At 46.8% G+C, this 24,823-nt stretch overlaps 1 protein-coding gene across 5 annotated transcripts in view; it reads left to right on the top strand.

Annotated features, from left to right (window-relative positions):
- The first annotated feature begins 8,743 nt into the window (after positions 1–8,743).
- The window catches only part of Brd1 (bromodomain containing 1), a 47,109-nt gene continuing 31,029 nt past the window's right edge, over positions 8,744–24,823 (top strand). For 3 of the 5 annotated variants that reach the window (XM_051160171.1, XM_051160168.1, XM_051160172.1), the window contains exons 1-2: positions 9,577–9,790; positions 12,040–13,420. In XM_051160171.1, the coding sequence (XP_051016128.1) occupies positions 12,054–13,420 (1,367 nt within the window). In that variant the 5' untranslated portion in view covers positions 9,577–9,790; positions 12,040–12,053. Of the gene's footprint in view, positions 8,863–9,576; positions 9,805–12,039; positions 13,421–24,823 lie in introns of those variants that run through there. The other 2 variants (XM_051160169.1, XM_051160170.1) reach the window with 2 other exon arrangements.

Here is a 24,823-nt window from a genome sequence, read left to right as displayed (position 1 = left end):
TAAATATTTTACTGTTACAGTATTTTGTATCTGTTCAGCCTACAAAGCAAATAACTGACACAGAGAGACTGAAACGTACTTTAAAGCTGCTAGCATTTCGCCGGGGGGCAGAGTCTGAACTGAGACTAATCTACTCATAAATTAAACAAAATACTCTAAACCTTATAACATACATATATTCCAAGCACTTGTCCTTTTGACCCCTGGGCCGGTCCTTGTCAAGTCCCCACCATCCTCCTCCAATCCTCAAATTCCTGTTCCTTTCCCAACCATCAAACGTTCTCCTCCCCTCCAGGAAGTTCCACCTTCCACGTCCTGTCCTTCTGCCCAGCTGATTGGCTAAACATTGACGGTTGATACATTCACTCAGCATTCCCCCACATTTTACCTTATCTATTGAATCTAGGATGTATATTCTTGTGATAAAATTGAAAATATAATGAATTAAAAATAAACTTATTTTACATCAATATACAAATTTCTATACCAATGAATTAAAAATAGCCTTGTGAGTAACAATTAAGGCCCTAAATTGAAGAGTGGATTCAATAATCTACCTTTTGTCCTATCATCCCTATATATTTCTATATTCTCAGAGAAAAATCTCTGAGTCCAATCTTGTTCTCTCTCTGAATAAGACCAATAATAGCATAACCAATTCCCAATGAAAATAAACACCCACAGCCCCAAACCTTACCCACCCAGCCCCCTTAAGGGAAATGGGACATCATTCTCTTTTTAAGGCTTCTTTGGCTGATTTGGGATGAATAATACTTATGTAGGGGCCCAAATAAAAATGGGAAAATGGTCAAACAAGCTAGAGACAGCATTTGTGGCCCAGTCTAAATATTGAGAAATGCTAAAATAAAAAATGAAAAATAAAAATAAAGAGGGCTGGAGAGATGGCTCAGAGGTTAAAAGCAGCTTCTGCTGGCTGCTCTTCCGAAGGTCCTGAGTTCAATTCCCAGCAACCACATGGTGGTTCACAACCATCCATAATGAGATCTGATACCCTCTTCTGGCCTCCAGGCAGAAGGCTGAATACATAATAAATAAATAAATATTTTTATAAAAATATTGAGAAATGCAGGCTTAATAAAAAGTCTTATGTGAGATAGTCTGAAATGCTGGACCAACTAGAATCAGGAACTTTCTTCAAAGCTGTCCTGAGAGCTGTTCTGTTCTCATGATGAACAGCTGGAACATGAAGACTGCAGGACGTCAGCATCTCAGCATGCTGGAGGATGAATCCTGTCAGGTCTGATGCAGCATCAGTGTCCAGTTCTTTTGTCATGAAAACATATAATTTATCACAAGCGTTATACAGTTCTAAAACTAAAAATGCATGAGGTGTACAGGATGCACAGAACAATCAAGGCTGGTTCTATAGTTTGAATTCTTGTACAAATAGACTGACTTAAGTTAGCAATCTCCCTTTCATCTAGGTTTGTTTCATTTTGACCTCTTTCAAAGAGGAAATATAATATTACCATTACCAAAGAGCATACAATCATTATTTAATTGAAATCAAAACATGATTGTATAGTTCTAAATGTCCTTCTCTAGGCTCTATGGTGTCTGATGTATAGGCCAGGCCACTACCTGTCTCCTGAGAAAATGTATCCCGTTTTAGAGACAAGCCAGTTGCCCTGAGCAAAAGAAAAGGCATTAAACTTTAAATAAATTTATGCATACCCTAGGCATCTTGTACCTGGGTTTTTACATTTGTTGCGGGTGGTTTTGTCTGTTTCACTCCTCCTCTCTATAGGGAATGGACACTTTCACCTTTTAAACTAAATGTTTTTCTCTAGGCTCTATGGCGCCTGATGTATAGGCCAGGCTGCTAGCTGTCTCCCAAAAAAATGTATCCCATTTTAGAGACAAGCCGGTTGCCCTGAACAAAAGAAAAGACATTAAGCTTACCCTTTTAAGTATATGAATTGTAGCCTTTGAGTTTTTGGGGCCTAACTAAGCTAATGTGTACTTTGTCATCTGTAAGTCTTCCGTGTCTTTTTGTATCTGGTGTGACTGCCATCTGTCCCCCATGAAAGTAGCTCACGTTTAGAGGGATGAGCCGGCTACCAGAGCAGTGCCACCTCAACTCAGCATACAAAGGCTTTTTGACATGGGAGGCATGCATGAGAGATTGGCTGGTCTTTTTAGAGCAGTGATATTTTTCCTTACATAAACCTAAAATTGATGCATATCCATCCTTTAGATCAATAAGGACATATAATCTATTATTTTTTAAAAAAGAATTTCCTTAGTAATTTAAGGGAAAAAATTGTCAATTTAAATGCTAGGTTATCTCTGCAAGTAACTTATCAGCAGGGGGTCATGCCTAGAACTCACAGAGATCAGCCCGTCTTTTTCTCCATTGTGTTAAGATTAAGGGTGTGTGCCACCACTGCCCTGCACAAATATTTTACCTCAATTCTAGTAAAAAATCTACAGAAATCTCAAGTAAAAATTAAAAGTTAACAAAAAATACTAAGTTTTGGGTCAGTTGCGCCAATTTAGGCTTCAGTAAGCAAAGCCCGGTCTACCAGTTTTTGAATTTAGTTATTGCACAGGTAGACCCTTTCCAGAGAGAGCTGACAAACACCTTGCAGCTAATGAATTCTGAATTCCAGCCGCTATCAACTGTATGGAAAAAAGTTTCGTTCCTTCTTCCCTTCTCATTGTTGGTTACTTAGCCTCATATCTCTCAGCTTTCTGCTTTTTTCCCTGAACAACAGAAGGGGGAAAAAAAAAAAAAGCCAAAAAGGATCCAGGAGCCTTCTGTCATGGCGACTTGGAGAAGGACCATAGCAGTCTCTATTTTATTATGTGGGTTATCTCTTTGGCAGCTATTTTCCACCCACCCCCAAACTGTAACAAAGTATGCTTTTTCAAGGGTATGGATATACTAAATTCATTGGGTGCCAATTTGTTACAATAAATTTTATCTGTTTGGACTATGGTGCATGTAAACCATAACCGCTTATTGCCTCCTTAAACCCTGTTAAGTCTTGTGCATCTATAGGTTGCAAATTAAAACCCGGTAACCGTGTAGATTTTCCTTATCTCCAGGTAGTTCCCTTATGAAGGCTGGGAAAATAAATTTTTTTAAACAAATAATGACTGCCCTACAGTTTTGTTACATGGTTGTGTTGCATGTTCTGGCCTTTTTTCTTCAGGCTCTATCTCAGTATTACTTTTTTTTTTTTTTTTTTGGTTTTTCCAGACAGGGTTTCTCTGTGTAGCCTTAGCTGTCCTGGACTCACTTTGTAGACCAGGCTGGCCTCGAACTCACAGCGATCCGCCTGCCTCTGCCTCCACAGTGCTGGGATCAAAGGCATGCGCCACCACACCCGGCTGGTATTACTATTCTTAGTTATAAGCCTTTCTCAATTCTTTTCTAAGGTTTGTTTCCAAATTTCATATTTTTCATTTTGCTTTGTCTCCCATAACTTAGCATTTTCTTCAGTCCAATCTATAAATTTTTGTAATTTTTTTTCTCTAAAGCCTTTTCCTTTAAAGAATTATATAAAGCAAGAATGATTAAAATAAAAATAGTAGTCATGTCGGGCGTGGTGGCACACGCCTTTAATCCTAGCACTCGGGAGGCAGAGGCAGGTGGATCGCTGTGAGTTTGAGGCCAGCCTGGTCTACAAATTGAGTCTAGGACAGCCAAAGTTAACACAGAGAGACCCTGTCTCCAAAAACAAAAACAAAACAAAATAAAACAAAACAAAAAGTAGTAGTCACAATCAGTAACACGATCTCTCTCTCTCTCTCCTATTTGTATCAAAGCAGCATTTAAAAGAACATTTAACAAACCCCCATATCTCTCCGTTATTATGCTTGTTTTTTTAATTAAAAAAATTTATTTGCATTATTGTGTCTTTCATCTTTACATGCCCTTTTTTGGGGGGGGGCTTATTCCCCTCACCAAACTATAACAAAGACATATGCTGAAAGACATAAAGAAAAGAGTATGCATCTGTGGTGGTTGGTTGGTATTATCAACTTTACAGGATCTATAACCACCTAGGACAAACCTGTTACAATGCCCATGATAAGAGTTGAGACCAGGGTAATTAAGGTGAGAAGACCCCTAACTGTAGGTGACACTGTTCTCTTGGCTGGGGGACTGAATAAAATGGAGTATTCAGATGACCACCGGAATTCATATGTCTTTACTTCTTGACTGTGGATGTAAGATGACCAGCTTTCCAGAATCCTGCTTCCCTGCCATGATACTATGCATCTTTAAACATGGAGCCCAAGTAAACTCTGTCATCCGTAAGTGGCTTTTGTTATGTATTTGAAATAGCAGCAAGAAAAGAAACTAAGCCTGGCATGGTTGTGCACACCTTTAATCCCAGGACTTGGGAGGCAGAGGCAGGCAGATCTCTGTGCGTTTGAGGCCAGCCTGGTCTACAAAATGAGTCTAGGACAACCAAGGGTATACAGAGAAATCCTGTCTCAAAACACAAAAAAACAAAGCAAAACCAAAACCAAAACAACAAAAAAAAGAGTTGAACATGGTCACATATGCCAGTGATCTTCACACCTCAAAGGCTGGAGGATTTTGAGTTCAAGGCCAGCTTGTGCTATACAGTGAGTTCCAGTCTAGCCTGAGCTAGACAGTCAGATCCTATCTCAAAACCAAAAAGCAGACGATAACCAACCAACCAGATTAAAAAGCTCTTTTTGATAGATTAATTAAATCATAATTCTTTAGTTATTTGAGCCTCTTTATGTCATCTCTTGGGTTTGTTTTTCCTGAAACGGGGCCTCCTTTGCAGCTCAGGTTGGCCTACAATTCACTCCGTATCCTAGTTTGGTCTCAAATTCAGAATATTTCTGCTTTAGCTACCATAGTACAATTCAGTCGGAGGCCAAGAGAGAAGCCCAGAATCAGGCAGCTTGGAGAAGAGTTTGAGCCAGAACAGCTGAGTTGAACCAGCCAGGCCGAGTTCAGAAAGAACAAGTAAGCCTGAGCTCATCTGGCTGAAAGCATTCTAGGGCCAACATTGGCCAGCACCTTAGCTTTTTAACCTTTATCCTTTTGTTTTTTAGTCTTGTTGATGTTTCTTCATCTTTTTCTTACATTTGAAAGGTGCAAGTCACATTTCTATTTTTCAGGTGGAAAATTTGATTTTGTAACATTATGATCCATTTTTTTAAAATTCTAAAACCTGCTAACCATACAGTGTAAGAACACCATTGCCAGTAAGCAGCTCCCCTCTATGACTTCAGATCTGCCTTAGTTCCTGCTACCAGACTCCTACCTTGAGTTCCTTCCCTGGCTGCTCTCAGTGATAAGAGTGTAATCTGAGAGCTGAGCAGATTGGAAAAGTCCTCAGGGGACAAGGAGTGGTGTGTCGGCAACTATGTAACTTGGGCAGACCTCTGCTGGGATATCTGCAGCACACTTTTACACTTTTAGTATTAAAGCCTGACTTGCTGGACGTCCATCCCAGGCTGATATCATTACAGAACAAAGTCCAAGTTGTCCCTGCCATTGCTACCTGGAAACAGAAGAGGCCACAGGCCAACCTCTAGAGATACAGGCCACAGCACCAGATGAGAGCGCTACATCAGCCTGCTAGATGGTCCGCATGCTTCTCAGTACCACTAGGACGCTTGGCTGTTTTCTGCTTGCCATGCATGATTCTTTTTGTTATGGTGGTTTTGTCTTTCTTTCTTCCTTTCTTTCTTTCTTTCTTTTTGTCTTTATTTCTGTAGGCATTTAGTCTCCAGTATTTTATTTTTTCATTACTTTACACCTTTTTTTTTTTTTTTTTTGGTTTTTCGAGACAGTGTTTCTCTGTGTAGCCTTGGCCATCCTGAACTCACTTTGTAGACCAGGCTGGCCTCGAACTCTCAGCGATCTGCCTGCCTCTGCCTCCCGAGTGCTGGGATTAAAGGCATGCGCCACCACGCCCGGCTTTACTTTACACCTTTTAAAAAAAATAACTGGAGGGAAACAGTTCGCAATACATGCTGCGTTATTTAAAAATAAAAAAAGAACGTCATTGCACTTGCATTTCTTTCTTTTTTTTTTTGGTGGGGGTTTGTTTGTTTTTAGAGACAGGGTTTCTCTGTGTAGCCTTGGCTGTCCTGGACTTGCTTTGTAGATCAGGCTGGCCTTGAACTCACAGAGATCTGCCTGCCTCTGTCTCAGAGTGCTGGGATTAAAGGCGTGTGTCACCATGCTCGGCTTGCCCTTGCATTTCTTGTTGCCTCTTCTCCTCACCCATGCAGTAGAGATTGTCTGAGATTTTTGGATACTATATAACATTAACAGTACAGATTGTTTTCATGGCTGATATACATATGCTACTGCATTCGCTTTTAATTTTGCTAACATGTATCCTTTAGTACTTTATTTTGGTTGTTTGTTTCTTTGTTGAGATAGGGTTTCTCTGTGTCGCTTGACTGTCCTGGACTTGCTTTGTAAACCAGGCTAGCCGTGAACTCACAGCAATATGCCTGCCTCTGCCTCCCCAACTGCTGGGATTACAGGTCTACACCACTGTGCCTGGCTTCCTTTAGTAATTTTTGTTTTTGTTGTTGTTTTTTTTTTTTTTTGAGACAGGGTTTCTCTATGTAGCCTTGGCTGTCCTGGACTTGCTTTGTAGACCAGGCTGGCCTCGAACTCACAGAGATCCACCTCTTCTGCCTCCCGAGTGCTGGGATTAAAGGTGTGGGCCTCCACGCCCAGCCTTCTTTAGTAATTTTAAAAGAGATTTGTTCCAGTATACTGTACAGGGGCTATGAATCCACCTTTATTTTGCTGTCTCATTTGAACACTAGTTTCTACTGAATATGAATTCCAGGTTCAATTCTTTTAGAATTTTGGTAATTCCTCTTTCACACATTATCTGAGTCACCATAAAGGAGGTCTTTCTGCTGGGTAGTGGTGATGCACTCCTTTAATCCCGGCGCCAAGGAGGCAGAGGCAGATGGATCTCTGTGAGTTTGAGGCTAGCCTGGTTTACAAAGTGAGTCCAGGACAGCCAGGGCTTCTCAGTTGGTTCCTGAAATTAAAGAATGTCTTGGCTTCATGCCTGTGTGCGGGACTCCCCCAGCCTACTAAGCATTGCTTTCATTCTCGGAGAAGTCACGTTCTCCCTCAGTCCTTCCTGCTCTGTGAAGGTTTCACGTCTTTTCATCTTTTGTTTGATGAGATTGTGTCTTCTGCTCTGTGTTGTGGGAGCTCCTTCACGTGTTGGTTTGCACAGAGTTTTCCTAAGGTAGAAAGAAGGTTGAGTGCTGCTCTTGCCTGTACTTTATGGCTGGCTAGCTGACATGCTTGGATTCAAACAAGGGGTCCTCTGTAGAGGAGGCACCATTTGCAGTTCCTGGCTTTGCGGCAGATGTGCTCAGGTGCTTGCTCCAGGGCTGCTCCTACCCTGGCAATGGTGCGCTTTTAGGGAGTACTAGCTAAACACAGGCCCTTGCTTGGGAGTGGCCACAGGATGACTTTGGTTCCAGAATTAACTCACCCTTAAAGGCTTTATTTTCCAGCTGTAAGAACCTCTGCTCTACGGTGTTACCAGGTCCTAGGTAGAGACATCAATACTTACAGACCTCTCCCAGTATAGTGCTTAAAAGAGGAAGGCCTGAGCCAGGTGTGGCGGCCCATACCTTTAGGGAGGCAGATGGATGTCTACATAATGAGTTCCAGGACAGCCAGAACTGCTTAGTGAGAACCTGTTTCAAAACAACCACACCACCACCACCACCATCACCCTGAAAAAGAGACCCCCCCCCCAAAAAAAGAGGAAGGCCTGAGTTGGGAAATGCCCCCAGACTTGGCTGCCCCATAGTTTTGAAGACCTCGATTACTTACTTGTCAAGGTCACAAGCATCTTCAATTCTTTTCCATACCCTTTCCTACCCAACCAATGGTCTCTCCTTGTACCTTTTTTGGTGCCTTTCTATTGTCACCTTGGGGTCCCCCAATCCTTATGCTTCAGAGGGATCCACCCTTGTCTGGTGACCCTCCTTCAGAACCCTTAGTTCCATTTCATCGCCTCCTTACTCACCCTTCATGAACCACCCTGGTCACCTGACACTATTAGACCCTCACTTATCACCCCTAGGATGTTCACTCTTGATTCCTTCATGCCAACCCCCGCCACCCCCTTGGAAAACACCCTCAGGAAACTCCACCTGGCCTCTTAGGGTCAGCATTCTTGCTCTACTCAGTGCCACTGCACACACCGCCCCCCCCCCGCTTCCCCCCCCCGCCCTCCCCCCCAGCCACCAAGTAAACATCATCCGGTTACCCCACTCTGGGAGCAGTCCTTCACTCTTCACTCTTCAGGAGACTGCTGTCACCCCAGAACCACCCTCCCTCCTCACCCCACTCTTGCAGCACTCCCTCCCTCCTCACCACTCAGGATCCCCACCCTAACTCCCAGAGAGCCACCCTTCCTGGTCACCCCACTGTCGCCTTCGAGTCCCGCCCCGCCCCCTCATCCCGGCCTGGCGCGGCGCGCGTCATGGCGGCGGCGGGCGGGGCGCGTCTCGCACGCAGCGCGCCGGGCGGAGCGCTCGCCGCATTGTTTGCTTCGCTGGGGAGCGAGCAGCGCCTCGGCAGGCGTCCGAGCAGCTCCGCGTCCGCGTCCTCCGCCCGGCCGGGCCCCGAGCCGGCCTTAGCCGGCCGTGCCGGCGCCGCCGACCCCGCCCGAGCCGCGGCGCCCTGCGGGCCCGGAGCCGCTGGCTGAGCGCGCCCCGGAGCCCGGCGGGGCTCGGCTGCGCGGCCGTTGGCGGAGGAGCCGCGGCGCCATTAGCGCCGCCTCGGCCGCGCCGGCCCCCGCGCCTGCCCGCCCGCCGGGCTCCCGCGGCCGCGGCGCCCCGAAGGTGAGTGTCTGGCGATCGCTGGTCGCCGTCCGCCTCGCCTGTCCGGGTGGAGGTGCAGGCGCCATGTTTGGCAGCGGCGGTGGCGGCGGCGACGGCGGCTCCGCATTGTCCGCGGGCGGGGAGGCCGGTGAGGGAGAGTCGGGGTGGCGAGGCCCGGAGGCCGTGAGGCCTGGCGGGCGCGGGACCCGGAGGAACCGGGGAGGCCGGGACGGCGAGTGCCGCCGGGAGCCGGCGCGGCTGGGGACGCGGAGTTCGGGGGCCGGCCGCTTGCCCAAGAGGCCGGGTCCGGGAGGCGAGGTGGTGGCGGGATCGCGGAGGCGGAGGCCGCAGCCCGGTGGGGGCGGAGAGGGACACGGAGGCCGCGGCGGGGTCCGGGAGACAGTGGAGTAGAAGGAGGCCGTCACGGCGCGGGAGGCGCGGCCAAGAGAATGGAGCCGGCGGCAGGGCTCAGGAGGTGGAGAAGCCGCTGGGCCGGGCGGGCTCCGGGCTGTCTGCGGTGCCGGGGCAACTGCGAGGCTGGGCGTCGGACAGTGGAGGAGGCGGAAGGCCTGGGGTCTCGCGGCGTAGCCTTGGCGGTGCGGAGCGGGTCGCATTATGTAACAGATAGGTCCGATCTATTTTGCCAAGACAGGAAACTCCCTTGAAGAGGGACGGGCTCGGAAGATTTCCTAAGTCGAGCGCGGCCTGGTATCTCCGGAGCAAGCCTGCAGCTCCGCCAAACTCCGTGGATGTGTGCAGGAAACGCTGAGAAACGAACGCGCGTGCGCGGCTCCCTTGGGCCTTTAGGAGAGAAGCAACTTTCCTGTACATAATTTGCAGAAAACACAACTCCTCTTCCGTGCACTGCAGTTGTGACACACTTAACACACCTAGGAAACCGCCCCCTTAATGGAGGACGTTCCCTTCACCCACCTGCTACTGTTTTAAAGTATCTGCCATTTGGTAACATATAGTTACAGAGTTTGGGTATTATTTGGTTACTGTCTTATCACCTGCTGGGTCTAGCACTGTCCTGAGTCTCTGTTTACTCCTTGGATGGTCACACCACCTTTAGACGGGTGTCTCTTCCCTCTGTGCTTGCCTACAAACCAGGCAGGAAATGAACTGGGCTGATTTTTGAGCATGGAGTTTCCCCCTCTTTTTTTTTTTTTTTTGCCAGCAAAGCGTTTTAGGATGTGTTTAGCACAGTTATTTCTGGAGAAGCACGCTTATTGCCTTTGCTGATTCTCTCCGTGGAAATGCTTGTTTTCTTCATAGAGCCTGAGGGTCAAAGTGCTGGGTATAAGAAAACGAGGAAGCAGCTGAGATTGCTGGTCACTCCGTGCTGGGCAGTGCTGCTAAATGCCCTCTTTCTCCAGGTCACAATTACATTTCCAAATTACAGAGCCGCTGTGGCCATTAAGTATTAGGTTCAGGTCTTGTAGGAAAGTGGTTTAAAGGCCTTCAGTGCTTACTAGAAGAATGTGGGGTTTGACGAGGCTGGTTACAGTACTTTACTGTACAGGAGAAAATTACATGTTTGTCTTTAATCTGGGAGCTGTTGCTTCTGCTCCACCTCAGTAAGGCGTCTGTGGGTGCACCATGGTTCTCTTTGTACAGAATATGGTGCTGACACCTGGATGTGCACCTGTCTCACCTAAGGGATACAGCTAGAGGCCTAGGGCTGGCTAGGGTGGCTTTGTTGACAGCTCCCTGAGAATCCGGGGTTCAGTAGGCACCTGGAGGCCCCTCAGATGCAGGGGCCTTGGGGTCTAGCTGACTACAGTGTCTTCACGTTCTTGTCCATAGGGAGGTAGTATCTACAAATGTGGGTTTCTACAACCTGTAAGGCCTGTTTTTAAAAATGCATATAAGGTTTGCAGAAATTTTCTTTTGGGGCCGAGTTTGCTCTTTGAGGGCTTTCCTCAAAGACTGGTAAGATAACTATGAGGTTGTGGATTCAGGCTTCCTCTGGAGTCCTGGTTCTGGGTTGGTTTGACATTTCAGCTGGGAAATGTTCGAGTCAGTCAGTCTTTGCTTCTTGCCAGTAGAGTGGGCTTGTTCCGAGGGAGGCATTTGAGTGCTCTGTGTGTTTACCCTGCTTGACTGGTGGTCCAGAGTGAGCATGTCTGCTCATAAGGTACAGATACCAAGTCACATCAGGAACAACTAAAGTAGAGGAGTCCACTACAGTGAGAGGGAGTGTAGGCCGTTAGCTCTGTGGTGTTCACACTGGTGGTAAGCAAATCTCTGCATGAAAGTCTTCATGCATATGAACCAGTGATAAGGACTCTCATCTCTGGGATGGGGGTGCAGGGGGGATGCAGGCTCTTTGTGGTTTGAGGGAACCCATCCTTTCTTTGGAGCAAGAGCCGACCATTTTCAAACGTGTCAGGAAGAGAGATCCCCTTTGACATCTTGCCTACTGCTAGGGTTACTTGAAGAGTATGGGCCCAGCACATAGTCAGGTCCCGGCTTGAGTGAAAGGGACAGGGTGGTCACTGTTAAGGCTTTGTGTGAGCTACATTGAGTTCTTGGGATCAAGCTATCCCACAGACCAGCTCAGGGTTTTCTTCTAGGCCGTGTGTAGGATGTGCTTGTGGAAAGAATGCACTACTTTATGCTGGCGAGTTATGGAAGCTTCTGCCCCCAGCAGCAGACAGAGTTCACAGGAGCACTCTGCTGGGCAGTAGTGGGAAAGAGAAGGGAGACCTAAGGGATTGTTAAGACTGAGTGGCCACTGAGCATGGCTGCTTTGTGGCCACAGGTCATGGTCTCTATGCCTTGTGAAATCTGTCTGAAAAAGTCTATACTTGTGGGCGAGAGGCCAAAGTCTCAACTCTGGAGGGTATGTTGCTGTTTTGGAGGTTACTTTTGGCTTAGTCTAAAAAGATGACTTGTGGGTAGTACTCGCCTGTGCCCCAGCGATTCAGTAGAAACCCTGAGGCTGCTGCTTCTGGGGGGCCTCCCTACCTATCAGTGCCTTTATTAGGGTGTGGTGAGGGAGGGGTACTGTTGGAAGCTTGCTGGAATGTGACCATGAGTTCTGGGAGAAGTTGTCAGGAAGTCTCCTAGATATTTGGACTCTGAGCTTCATTTGTGGGGTGTTGAGTTCGTGCTACCCAGGTGTGTTTTGTGCTTTTCTAAAGTCTCTTGTCATCCTACATGGAATTAACTTTTTCTTTGACTTTATTTTAGGTAATCATTGCCAAATGAGGAGGAAAGGACGATGTCATCGAGGCTCTGCAGCGAGGCATCCTTCTTCCCCATGCAGTATTAAACACTCCCCTACTCGAGAAACACTGACATACGCACAAGCTCAAAGGATGGTGGAGATAGAAATTGAAGGGCGCTTGCATCGGATCAGTATTTTTGATCCCTTGGAGATCATACTAGAAGATGACCTCACTGCTCAAGAAATGAGTGAATGCAACAGTAATAAAGAAAATAGCGAGAGGCCGCCTGTTTGCTTAAGAACTAAGCGTCACAAAAACAACAGAGTCAAAAAGAAAAATGAAGTCCTCCCCAGCACCCATGGCACGCCGGCTTCAGCCAGTGCGCTTCCCGAGCCCAAGGTGCGGATTGTGGAGTATAGTCCCCCGTCTGCACCCAGGAGGCCTCCTGTGTACTACAAGTTCATCGAGAAGTCAGCTGAGGAGCTGGACAATGAGGTCGAGTACGACATGGACGAGGAAGACTATGCCTGGCTGGAGATCATCAACGAGAAGCGGAAGGGTGACTGTGTCTCTGCTGTGTCACAGAGCATGTTTGAGTTCCTGATGGATCGCTTTGAGAAGGAGTCCTACTGTGAGAACCAGAAGCAGGGTGAGCAGCAGTCCCTGATCGATGAGGACGCCGTGTGCTGCATCTGCATGGATGGGGAGTGTCAGAACAGCAATGTTATTCTCTTTTGTGACATGTGCAACCTGGCTGTGCACCAGGAGTGCTATGGGGTGCCCTACATCCCCGAGGGCCAGTGGCTTTGCCGCCACTGCCTGCAGTCTCGGGCCCGCCCTGCGGATTGCGTGCTGTGCCCGAATAAGGGTGGTGCCTTCAAAAAGACAGACGATGACCGCTGGGGCCATGTGGTCTGCGCCCTGTGGATCCCAGAGGTTGGCTTTGCCAACACGGTATTCATTGAGCCCATCGATGGTGTGAGGAACATACCTCCTGCTCGGTGGAAACTGACATGCTACCTCTGTAAGCAGAAAGGCGTGGGTGCCTGCATTCAGTGCCACAAAGCAAATTGCTACACAGCATTCCATGTGACATGTGCCCAGAAGGCTGGCCTGTACATGAAGATGGAGCCTGTGAAGGAGCTGACTGGAGGCAGCACCACGTTCTCTGTCAGAAAGACTGCTTACTGTGATGTCCACACACCTCCAGGCTGTACCCGGAGGCCTCTGAACATCTATGGAGATGTTGACATGAAAAATGGTGTCTGTCGAAAAGAGAGCTCAGTCAAAACGGTCAGGTCTACGTCCAAGGTCAGGAAAAAAGCAAAAAAGGCTAAGAAAACACTGGCTGAGCCCTGTGCGGTCCTGCCGACCGTTTGTGCTCCATATATTCCCCCTCAGAGGTAAGTGCGTCTGCGCTCTGTCTGCCTCAGATGGGCCTGGAGTGAAGCACGTGATGGAGGACACAAATCAGGGCTTGCAAAGAAGTCCTGCCTCATGTCTGTTGAACGTCCTCATAGTCTGTTTCCCGAGCTGTGGCTCCATTTGTTTGCTGCTGTCCAGTGGGCATAAATATGAGAGAAGTTCTAGACTGGGCTAACTTCCAGGTCTTTGTCACTAGTTGGCCTTGAGTGTAAGGTAGGCATGGTTATGGGAGCCACAGCCACACAAGGATTCATTCAACCCTGCCTTTCTGGATTTCATAGCATCCCAAGTTTTGTTTCCATCTCTATTGCAGTTAAACTCCCTTACTACCAGATTTTAGGATCTTGTAGAAAAGCATATCTGGAGAAGTGAACCAGCATCCTCAGGAAGGTGAGGTGAGGTGAGGTTAGAATGGGAGCTGCTGTCAGCAAGGAGTTGGTGGTGTTCCTGCTTGCCCCAGACTCACAGGGGTCTTCTGCCCGGCCTCCCACGGGCTGGGATCAAGGTGCCCGCCATACCTGACTTCTTTCTTCCTTTGCTCCTGGTGTCCTCTGAGGTGCAAATGTTGCTGGATCTATAGAAAGGCTGCTTTGCTGAGGCCTCTCCTGACCTAAGAACACGGCTGTGTCCCTGGTGTAGGAGCTGTCCTGCTGTCCTCTTCTATGCAATTTAGGGGCTGCTTCAAATCCCCGTCAGTCTGTCTTGGTCTGCCCTCAGTCCTTGTGTCTTCTGGACTTACTCCTTGGCATGCCTTTTTGTTCCATTATTTCCCCCAAGGAAGCTCTCCTTTTCAAGTGAGCCCATGCCTTTTATACCATTTGAACCCTTTTTTGACCCTTGAGGAAGTACTTTTCTGTGAAGGGTGTGGGCTTTTAGCCCAAGATGATGAGGTTTAGGTGAGGCTGCCAGCTGCCCTGGAGCAGCTTACATGGGGCTGTTAACAGGGATTTTGTAAAAACATTCATTTGGCAAACAAGTGGACAGTGAAATACAGCATTTTTTTTTTTTTTTTTTTTTTGGGTTTTTCGAGACAGGGTTTCTCTGTGTAGCCTTGGCCATCCTGGACTCACTTTGTAGACCAGGATGGTCTTGAACTCACAGCAGTCTGCCTGCCTCTGCCTCCCAAGTGCTGGGATTAAAGGCGTGCACCACCATGCCTGGCCCCAGCATTTTTATTTTTATTTTATTTTTATTTTTTAATGAGACAGGGTCTCTCTGTGTAGCCTTGGCTGTCCCGGAACTCCTGTAGACCAGTCTGTCTTGCCCCTGTCTCTTGAGTGCTAGGATTAAAGGTGTGCACCACTGCCGCCCAGCTCAGAAGTTAACTTTAACAGAGTGAACATGTGTGTGTGTATGTGTGTTATGAATGGTTTGAAGAAGTTATTATTAGCATGTTGTGAGCAGTGTCACAGTGAACTTACTGGTAGAGCTGGGAGCACAGTTTTAACCTATAAAGAGCTAGGACTGCCTTTGCATTAGCAGCGGTTAAGTCAGGTGAATGCTGTTTGTTCTTGTAGAGCTCTACCTACTACTTATGGCTAGCGAATCAAAAACAATAGAGTGCTCATAGCCCCTTGGTCACAGTCCTGTGAGAGCCAGCATGCCTGTAGAATTTCCAGCCTGATTTAAAAGATGGCTTCACTGGGGTTTCTACTTCTTTCGCACCAGGAAGGATGAGGCTATATGAACAGCTTCTCTCAGGAGCCGTGACGTTTAGCTTTACCGAAGTTAGAGTAAGTGAAACAGCAGTCTGTCAGCGCTCCTGGCCAGCACCAAATACTACCTGTTCCAGGTGATGGGTGCGATCTTCTGTCCTGTGGTTCCTGATGTTCAGGTTTTGGACCGAGATTGCTGCCAGTGGGTGGGACTGTTAGAAGGAGAATCTGCATGTGAGAACAAAGGCTCTTTGGCTTTCTGTGGTCAGACCCATTGAGGAAAGAGCTTGAGGCGTTAGACTTAAATATTTCAGGTCTGTTGTAGAGTTCAGCTGATAAGAAGCGCAGCCTGGCTCTTGGTCTTCTCTCCTAGACAAGGTCCTGTCTGTAGGCCGAGACCAGCTGGGACTTACTGAACAGGCCAGGTCAGCCTTAGGCTTGTGAGACTCTTGCATCAGCCTGTCCAGTGCAGACTGTGACCTGTCTTGTCTTGCCTTGCTTTGTTTTGAGATGAGCTCTCACTATAGAGCCTGGACGGGTCTCCAGCTCACAGCTTCAGCCCCTTGAATGATGGGAGGACAGGTGTAAGCCACCATGCGTGGCTGCTGGCACTTTTAAAAGATTGATTCATTCATGCATGGATGTGCACCGTGTATATGACAGGTTCCTCCATTCAGAAGAGGGCTTCAGATCCCCTGAATTAGAGTTATGGATGGTTTTTGTGAGTTACGAGTGAGGTGCTGGGAATCGAACCCAGGTCATTTGCAAGAGAAACTAGTACTTTTAACTACAGAGCCATTTTTTTCTCTAGTTCCCCTTTTTTCTTTCTTTATTTAATTTTGGAACAAACTTAAGTCAGCTTTAAATAGAGATAAAAAGTATACTTGAACTAGATGTTTGTGCTCTTGAACTTAAAAGAGTTTGTATTACCCCAGTCTTCGGGGTATTCTGATATTTTTTGGCTACTGTGTCCCTGGAGAAGCTCCCACTGCCCTCAGTCTGCTGGTTACATGGGACTGGACCTGCCTTTCAGGTATGAAGAGCAGAGCCTGGGTGCCGAGTGGGCTGTAGTTGGAGGCTGAGGCTGCTGCTGCTCAAAGTTGAGTCTGCCAACTAGAGTGTCACGTTGTGACATTCCAGGTTAGTTCAGGAGCAGGCAGCTCTCACTGGAAAAGGGAGTGGCAAGAGCCCCTCAAACAGCTGTTGAGAAAAGTGTATCTCAGCTGGGCATGGTGGCACATGCCTTTAATCCCAGCACTCTGGGAGGCAGAGGTTGGTGGATCTCTGTGAGTTCCAGGCCAGCTTGGTCTACAAAGCCAGGTCAGTCAGAACTACAAGAGAAACCTTTGCCTCGAAAAACCAAAGAGACTGAAGAAGGAAGGGCTAAAGGAGACTTCTGAGATAAGGTTTCTCTGTGTAGCCCTGGCTGTCCTGGCACAAACACTGTAGACCAGGTTGGCCTTGAACTCGGAGATTAATTTGCCTCTTGTCTCCCAAAGCTGTGTACTACCACTACCCTGTCATTTTTTTTAAAAATAAGAAAAACAATATTTTGAAGTGTGTTCAGAGTAGTCCTTTGTTTTTCTCTCTCTCTTCTGATGCAGTTCGCTGTTACCTTGTTCACCCACCTCATTCTGTTTGCCAGAGGATGGCAGAGAAGGAGCAGGTAAAGGGTGGAGCTTCCTGGTTCCCTTTGAGTCCCAAGCCACAAGTCCCCTGGGAGCTACTTTCCTGCCCTGGCTCTATAGGGCCATTCCTTTTCTCTCCAGAAGAGTGGCTGCTCCTGCATGCATAGCTGTTGTCTGCCTAGGTCTGGATTTGGACTTACAGCCTCTAGCCATTTGGATAATTGGTGTGCAGTTTATTCGGTACAGATGCCTAAGTAGTTGTTCCTGGGTTAGCAGAGACCAAGGCTCCTTCTCTTTGCTTGGTCCTTGATCTGGCGTTAGCAGAAGACCAAATGGAGTATGCACACTTACCAAAGCACTTGATTAGGTAGAGTAGGTCTTGCTTTTGAATGTGGTATTGAATTCTGGTGTGGAGTTTGCACATTTCCCTTCTCCGTGCTTCTTGATTTACCAGCTTTTTTTTTCTTTTTAGTTACTGGCATAGCTTTATTTATTTTGAATTTTAAAGACTGGGTTTCTGTGTAGCCTGGCTGTGCTAGAACTTGCTCTGTAGATCTGCTTGGCCTTCTCAGATATCCTGGACATCTCTGCTTTCCAAGTGTTGGAATTAAAACTCTGTATTATCTGTACTCTACTTATTTATTTACTCAAAAAGTTTTTTTTTTTTTTTTAATTGTTTTTTGGTTTTTTGAGACAGGGTTTCTCTGTGTAGCTTTGGCTGTCCTGTAGACCAGCTGGCCTCGAACTCATAGCGATCCACCTGCCTCTGCTGGGATTAAAGGCATGCACCACCATGCCGGGCCACCAGTTCCATTCTTTTTTTTCTTTTTTTTTTTTTTTTAATAATTTATTTATTTTTATTGTATATGCATTGGTGTTTTGCCTGCATGTTTGTCTGTGTGAGGGTGTCAGATCTTGGAGTTACAGACAGTTGTGAGCTGCCATGTGGGTGCTGGGAATTGAACCCTGGTCCTTTGGAAGAGCAGTCAGTGCTCTTAACCGCTGAGCCATCTCTCCAGCTCCCTCAAAAAGTTTTTGAGACAAGGTCTTACTGTGTAACCTTGGTTGACCTGGAACTTGCTATATAGACCAGGCCAGCCTCAAACTCACAGAGATGTACTTGCCTCTGTCTCCTGAGCACTGGGATTAAATGTGTAGCAGCATGCCTACCTGAGTTCCCATTTTTGAAAACCAGTACACTGCAAAAATATTATGCAATCAGTAAAAAATGCAAGTTTAATTTTGTTCTTTCTGGCCTAGCAGTATGGATCCTAGTCCCTGGAGGTGCTGGGCAGTACACTGATGTGAGCCTCAGCTTTAATGAACTGTACAGAGAAGATGACTGCAAGCGCTTGGTGGGGAGCTGTGTTGTTTAACTAGGCTGTTTGGTAGGACAGGTGCAAGAAATGAACTTTTGACTGATATGAGGTTATCAGCAATTCTGTCAAAGAGCATCTGTATTTGATAAACATTCCCATCTGCCACAGGCTGGCTCCATCCTTCCCAGGTGGGAGCTCTGCCCTGCATGTCCTGAGAGCAGTGTAGGGGTTTGCTGCTCTGTGGGGGCCTTGGAAAGCAGGCAGATGCATCTACAGTAGCGATACTGGAGAAGATGCATTAAAACAGCCAGCTGCAAAGTGCAAATGACATACTATGGTGTGGAAGGCAGCGAGTCCACCCTGATCACTGGCAAGTGGAAAGAGCCAAGACAGTCTGGGAGATGAGTGAGTCTGTGTACTCAATTGTAGCAGCAAGCAAGCGTTACAGTGGCCTGTCCTTGTAAAGCTGTGTCATTGTTGCACGGAAACCACTGTATACAGGCCACCCATCTTACTGACTCTGTTCCCTCCATCTGAACACCTTCCCTTGTGGGCTGGGCCTTTTGTCCCTGGGCACTCAGCAGAGGGGGCATCCCCAGTGTGGCTGATTCCTCCTTCTCTGAATTCTCATCATAGTTACTCCAGCAGAGGTAGAAGATACTTTTTTTTTTTTTTTTTTGGAGACAGGGTCTCTCTGTGTAGCCTTGGCTATGAAGATACTTACTTTAAAAGTTTGTGATGGGGCAGGTTGTTCCTTTGGTCTTACTACTGCTGCTGCTGCCAAGTATGAGTCCATGTGAAGGTAACAGTGGGCCGGACTTGGTGCCAGAACTGCCCAGGGTCCCTTCCCCTGGATCCTGAGGTCAGAAGAACACCCAAGTTTGACTGTTGTACCTTTTTTTGGTGATAAGTTTTCAAAACATAAAAATACAAGTGACCCCATTAGATCACCCAGTTACTTGTTGCTAGTGTTCTGCTGTGAACTGTGTACACCCTTACACGTGGGTTGTGGGAGAGGCTTACAGAGACACATGTCCTTACATGGTCAGGTGCCCTGAGGACATACGTTCTAAATTATGCCTTTGTAGTGGGGAGGGACACCAATCTGTCCTAGGTCCTGAACACGCCCACCCTCTAGAAGCAATCCTACTGCCTGCCTGTTGCTCCATACCCGTACCTCTAGTGCCACACCCCTAACCCAGCTTGTCTCACATAGTGCCCCAGGCCCTGTGAGTCATAGGAAGACCATTCTGATAACCTGCTTTGTTCTGAGGTGCTAGAGCATTGGGCCAAATGGAAGGTCAGGGGCCAGAGGGCCTGGAAGTAGGACGAGGGTTAGCCACCAGCAGGACACAGTGCACTGAAGCCATTGCAGCTGCTGCTCTAACTGTTGAGTCTCTTCAGCCTTCCTGGGTTTGCGTGGTTTTAGTCTTCGTCTTCTGTGATACCTGGAAGAATGTTCTTCCTTTTGAGTTTGTCTGGAGTTTCCTTATGGCTCACTGAAGTTAATGCCTGAATATGGAACGAGTCTGTCTAGAGCAGTGGTCCTCAGCCTTCCTAATGTGTGACTCTAATACAGGTTGTGGTGACCCCAGTCATAGTTACTTTTGTTTCTAACTGTGTCTTTTGTCTCTAACTGTGGCTTTGCTACTGTTATGAATCATAATGTAAATATTTTTGAAGATAGAGGTTTGCCAAAATGGTCATGACCCACAGGTTGAAAACCGCTGGTATAGTGTTGCTGGTCTATTTTGTTTGTTTGAGACAGGTCTATGTTGATCAGGCTGGCCTAGAACTCAGAGATCTACCTGCCCCTGCCTCCCAACTGTTGGGATTGAAGGCATGTGCCACCATACCTTGCTGCGTGTTCTCTGTCTGTCTCTGTCTCTGTCTCCCCTCTACCCCCTCTCCCTCTCCTTCCCTTCCTCTCTCCCTCTCTCCTCTTTCCTCTCTCCTCTTTCTTCTCTCTCTTCTTCATTCCCTCTCTTTCCTAGACAGGGTTTCTCTGTGTAGCCCTGGCTGTCCTGTATTCACTTTGTAGACCACACTGGCCTTGAACTCACAGACACCTACCTGCCTCTGCTTCTGCCTCCTCAAGTGCTGGGATTACAGGTGTGAGCCACCATGCCTGACTTGTTGTAATCTTTTTACTGTGCTGTATCTGAGGGCAGTGTTCACTGGTGTCTAGTCTGACATCTTTGGTGAGACTTCAAACAGTCCAGACGGGGGCTGTTTTCTGCTTGGCCAGCCTTTCCTGTGATGTTTAGAATAAGTGTTCATCCTTCTCCATTGGCACTTTCGTTCTCCTACCTTTGTGCTGGTTTGTCATTTACCTGAGTAGACTGGGAATTTACCCATCATGTAGGACATGGGCATGTTAAGGAGGCCTGGAGTGTGAGAGGAGCCATTTCTCACTACTCATGGGATATGAGTGGCCAACCATGTGACAGCATTTATAATAAAATTGTTCTTTGTCACAGTTGTCACCTTTGAGATCTTGGCCCCGGTCATTTCCTGTGGTGACGTTTTACAGGTAGCCAATGAAGATGTCTAACTTGCCAGCTCTTTCTTTTGGCAACTGTAACTGTAACCAACCCCTAGCAGGATTTCTGGCTGTCCTGCAACTCACTCTGTAGACCAGGCTGGCTTTGAACTCACAGAGATCTACCTACCTGAATGCTGGGATTAAAGGCGAATGCCGCCACCACCCAGCTTTGTCAGTCCCAGGCTTTATGTGGCCGTCTATTGACCAGAGGATGTGTGTATGCTGTATGCCTAGAGGTAAATTCTAGGCTTTTGATTCCTTGGAGGCAAAAAGCAAAGCTTTAAAATGCTACTTCTATTTTTTTTTCTTCATTACTTTATGATTCTATTCATTGATACTATAAGGTGAGAGACTCTTGCCAGCCTGACTGCGGAGCTGTCCTGAACATGAGTGGAGTTTATTTTAACAATTAGGATGTGTAGGAAATGTTAGGTAAGAAAGGATGCTGGTTTCTAGAATTTGCTCTCCAGAAATGACTCTGTGGGATTTTGAGAGACTAGATCTGATCTGTGCAAATGCACAGGTAGAAGTGATGTCATTTTCCTATTTCTCACGAGTTTTGTCTAGGAAACTAAATAAGGGACAAACCAGAGCTATCTATCTGAATAATGATAATGATAATAATAATAATAATTATTATTATTGGTTTTTTGAGACAAGGTTTCTCTTTGTAGCCTTGGCTGTCTTGGACTCACATTGTAGACCTGGCTGGCCTCGAACTCACAGGAATCCACCTGCCTCTGCCTCCCATGTGCTGGGATTAAAGGCATGAGCCACCACCACCTGGCTATCTATCTGAATTATGAAATGTAGCAGGAGTGAGTACCTTTGGAGCCCTGTAGTCCCTGGCCCCTTCTTGTTCTTATAACAGCATTCACATAAATCCATAGGGATGAATGGTTCTATGTTAGTGTGTACGTGTACACGTACACACACACACACACACACACACACACACACACACACACACACACACACCCTGACACACACACCCTGACACACACACACTGACACACACACCCTGGAGTGGATTATTTAGTTAAACTGTGTTCAGCTATCCTCTTCTACCTGTATGATGTTTGCTGCCATCTTCCTATAAGAATCCAGTGTGAGGCGGCCATTCCTTGATGATGAGGGACTGTGTGGCGTCAGACCTGTAGGAGCTGTCTTGATACTATTTGGGGGTGGATGTATGTCGACACTTCTTACAGTATGAGTGGATGTAGGTAGGCAGGTTTTCCTAACTGCCTGGTCTTGTCACTTTTGACTCTCTTCTTCCTCAGTGGGGTTTGTGTATGTCTTGCCATGTCCTGAACATGCCTGTTCCTCTCTGTACTGGGCCATTGTGCACTAGTCATTGTATCTCTCACTCTTTTGGCAAGGCCTGTCTTCTCATTTTTAGTGATAGCTATGATGTACAGGGGGAAAAAAAGAAGAAGAAAGAAAGAAAGAAAGAAAAAGCTTTAAAAAGTATAGAGAACCCATTTGTGCAGCAACTTAACTTCAGAAATTCCTGTGGCTGCCCGGTCCTCCCTTGCCTGTACCTCCCTTTGTCTTTTTAGAAACATGTCCCAGCCATGTGACTGCCCACCACGCTGCAGTGTATAAAGACTCTGGATAGTGGTGGCACACCCCTTTAATCCCAGCACTTGGGAGTCAGAGGCAGGGGGATCTCTGTGTGTTTGAGACTAGCCTGATCTACAGAGAGAGCTCCAGGACAGCCAACCAAGGTGACACAGAGAAACCCTGTCTCGGGGGGAAAATCCTTCTCATAACTGTAGATTTATAGTTACTGATGAAGTGTTGGCCAGTGGGTCAGTCCATGCTTCCTGTTGGAGCCTTTGGGGTTCTACTGTTGTTTGTTGAGGATGGTGTGAGGGAGCCTAGTGCCTGCTCCCCACACAGTGCTGGTTGTTCCTGCTGTAGACCTTTCTGCTGCCTCCTAGCCCCGCATTTACTTAAAAAAAAATGTGCTGCATAGTTTTGTTTTGTTGTTGTTTGTTTTGTTTTTTGCCTGTAAGTATGTCTGTGTAAGGGTGTAAGATCTTGGAGTTATAGATAGTTGTGAACTGCTATGTGGGTAGCAGGAATTGATCCTGGGTCCTCTGGAAGAGTAGGCCGCGCTCTTAACTGCTGAGCTGTCTCTCCAGCCCCCACTTCTTGTGTTCTTGGTCCGGCTCCACAGCATTGCTGAGCTTTAATGAGTAGGATAGTAGGCAGCTCACAGCCTGGGGCTTTCTGGTGATTGTTCCCTTGATTGTATGGTTGTTTGTATGAGGTTAGTGTTCTATAGGAATACTGATAGGGGCTACCTCACCACTCTCAAGTCTTTTTGTTTGTTTTTTTGAGATAGGGTGTCTTCATATCCCTGGCTGTCCTGGAACTTACTGTATAAACCACACTGCCCTGACTCTGCCTTCCCAGTCCAGGAATTAAAGGTGTGCATCACCATACCTAGCTGATACGAGAGGGTTACCCAGGAGGCCCTATTTCACCCACCCCCCCTGCCAAAAAAACCAAACCAAACCAAACCAAAAAACCCCAAAAAAACCCTCACTCAATAAAATTGGCATTTTGTGACTTTGCAAGGATACAGGATTTTTGTTTTTATATTGTTGTATTATAAATATTAGCTTTTCTTTGTGGACAGCGTCTGTGAAAATGACAGTTTGGGTGGGCTTTTCTGATCTTTCGGCTTCTTTACCCAAGCTCAGATAGGGCCTGACTGTTGAGCTGCCCGGAAGGGCATTGACGCTGATGTCATACAGTGTTACACATACTGTGCTGTTTATGTAGGATTTTTCTTTTTCTTTTTTTTTTTTTTTAAAACAGTCTCACTATGTAGCCTTAGCTGGCCTGGAACTTGCTGTGTAGACCTGGCTGGCTTCCGACTCTGCCTCCTGAGTGCTAGGATTGAAGGGGTGTGCTACCTCCCCCCCCCCCCCCCCCCAAGACAGGGTTTCTTTGTGTAGCCTTGGCTGTCCTGGACTTGCTTTGTAGACCAGGCTGGCCTCGAACTCACATCAGTCCGCCTGCCTCTGCCTCCCAAGCGCTGCGATTAAAGGCGTGCACCACCATACCTGGCAAGAATTCTTAACAATAAATGACATTTAATGTATATCTGAGTCACTGTAGTTTATTTTATGTATATGAGTGTTCTATCTGCATGTCCACCTGTATGTCAGAAGAGGGTTATCCAGAAAGGCCATGTCCCACCCACCCTCTATAGATGGTTGTGAGCCACCATGTGGCTGCTAAGAATTGAACTCAGGACCTCTGGAAGAGCAGACAGTGCTCTTAACCACTGGGCCATCTCTCTAGCCTAAGTCACTGTAGTTTTAAAAAAGGCTAGTTATTATTTCCACAGATGAAGATTAGTGTTAGAATGAGATGGGTTTAGTCGTCTTTTTTCTTGCTGTTTTTTTTTTAGTTTTACTTTTTGAGACAGTCTTTCCGCATGCGGCCTTGGTGGCCTCAAGCTCACTGTCTTTCTGCCCTAGACTCTTGAGAGGTCTGTGCTGCCATGCCCTGCTTTTTTCCTGGGTTTTCTTTTTTTTTGACTGAGGTGCTAGAAATCCTGGCCATATCTGTAAGTAGACTATATAAAAGCAGCTTTGTTGTAGCAGTGTATGTAAGAAGTCACAAGCTAGCTGTAATCAACTGACTTGCGCTTTAGACCTAGAATTTTTCTAGCTAAAAGTGAGCAGAAGCTAGGCCTCCAAAGGTTAGCATGACCTGACAGTGAGTCGGCTGCCACCTCATTTAGTAAACATCCTTTCAGACTTCTCAACAGAACAGTCCAGTTCATTTTCTCTTGCATTTTGTTTTTTATTTTTGTTTATTAGCTGCTTTCAGGAAGGCTTGAGAAACTCTTGAGTGTACTCTTGCCAGCATTTAAGACTTTTAAATAGAATATAATATCAAAAATTCATAAAGCAGATGTGTGGGTACTAAGCTACAGTGGAATAACTATAGGCATGGTTTGTGTCAGGTGAGACTTGGTTGTCACAGCCCTGGCATGGTCCCCTCCCCTTGCCAGGGACTGGTGCTCTGACTTGGAGGGCTTGCTTCCTGGGCTTTTCCTTTAGACAACCCTGGCTTACTTGTGCCTTTGACATAATACCTGTTTTTATATGTATGCATGCATGTATGCACCTGTTTTTATCAGTATGTATCAGTTTTTAGTTACAAAAATTAAATAGACAAGGCTGGGTACTTCATAATGAAAGTGGCA

This window comes from Acomys russatus, chromosome 17 (assembly GCF_903995435.1).
Source record: "Acomys russatus chromosome 17, mAcoRus1.1, whole genome shotgun sequence".
Classification (NCBI taxonomy): domain Eukaryota; kingdom Metazoa; phylum Chordata; class Mammalia; order Rodentia; family Muridae; genus Acomys; species Acomys russatus.
This window is presented reverse-complemented; position numbering and strand designations above follow the sequence as displayed.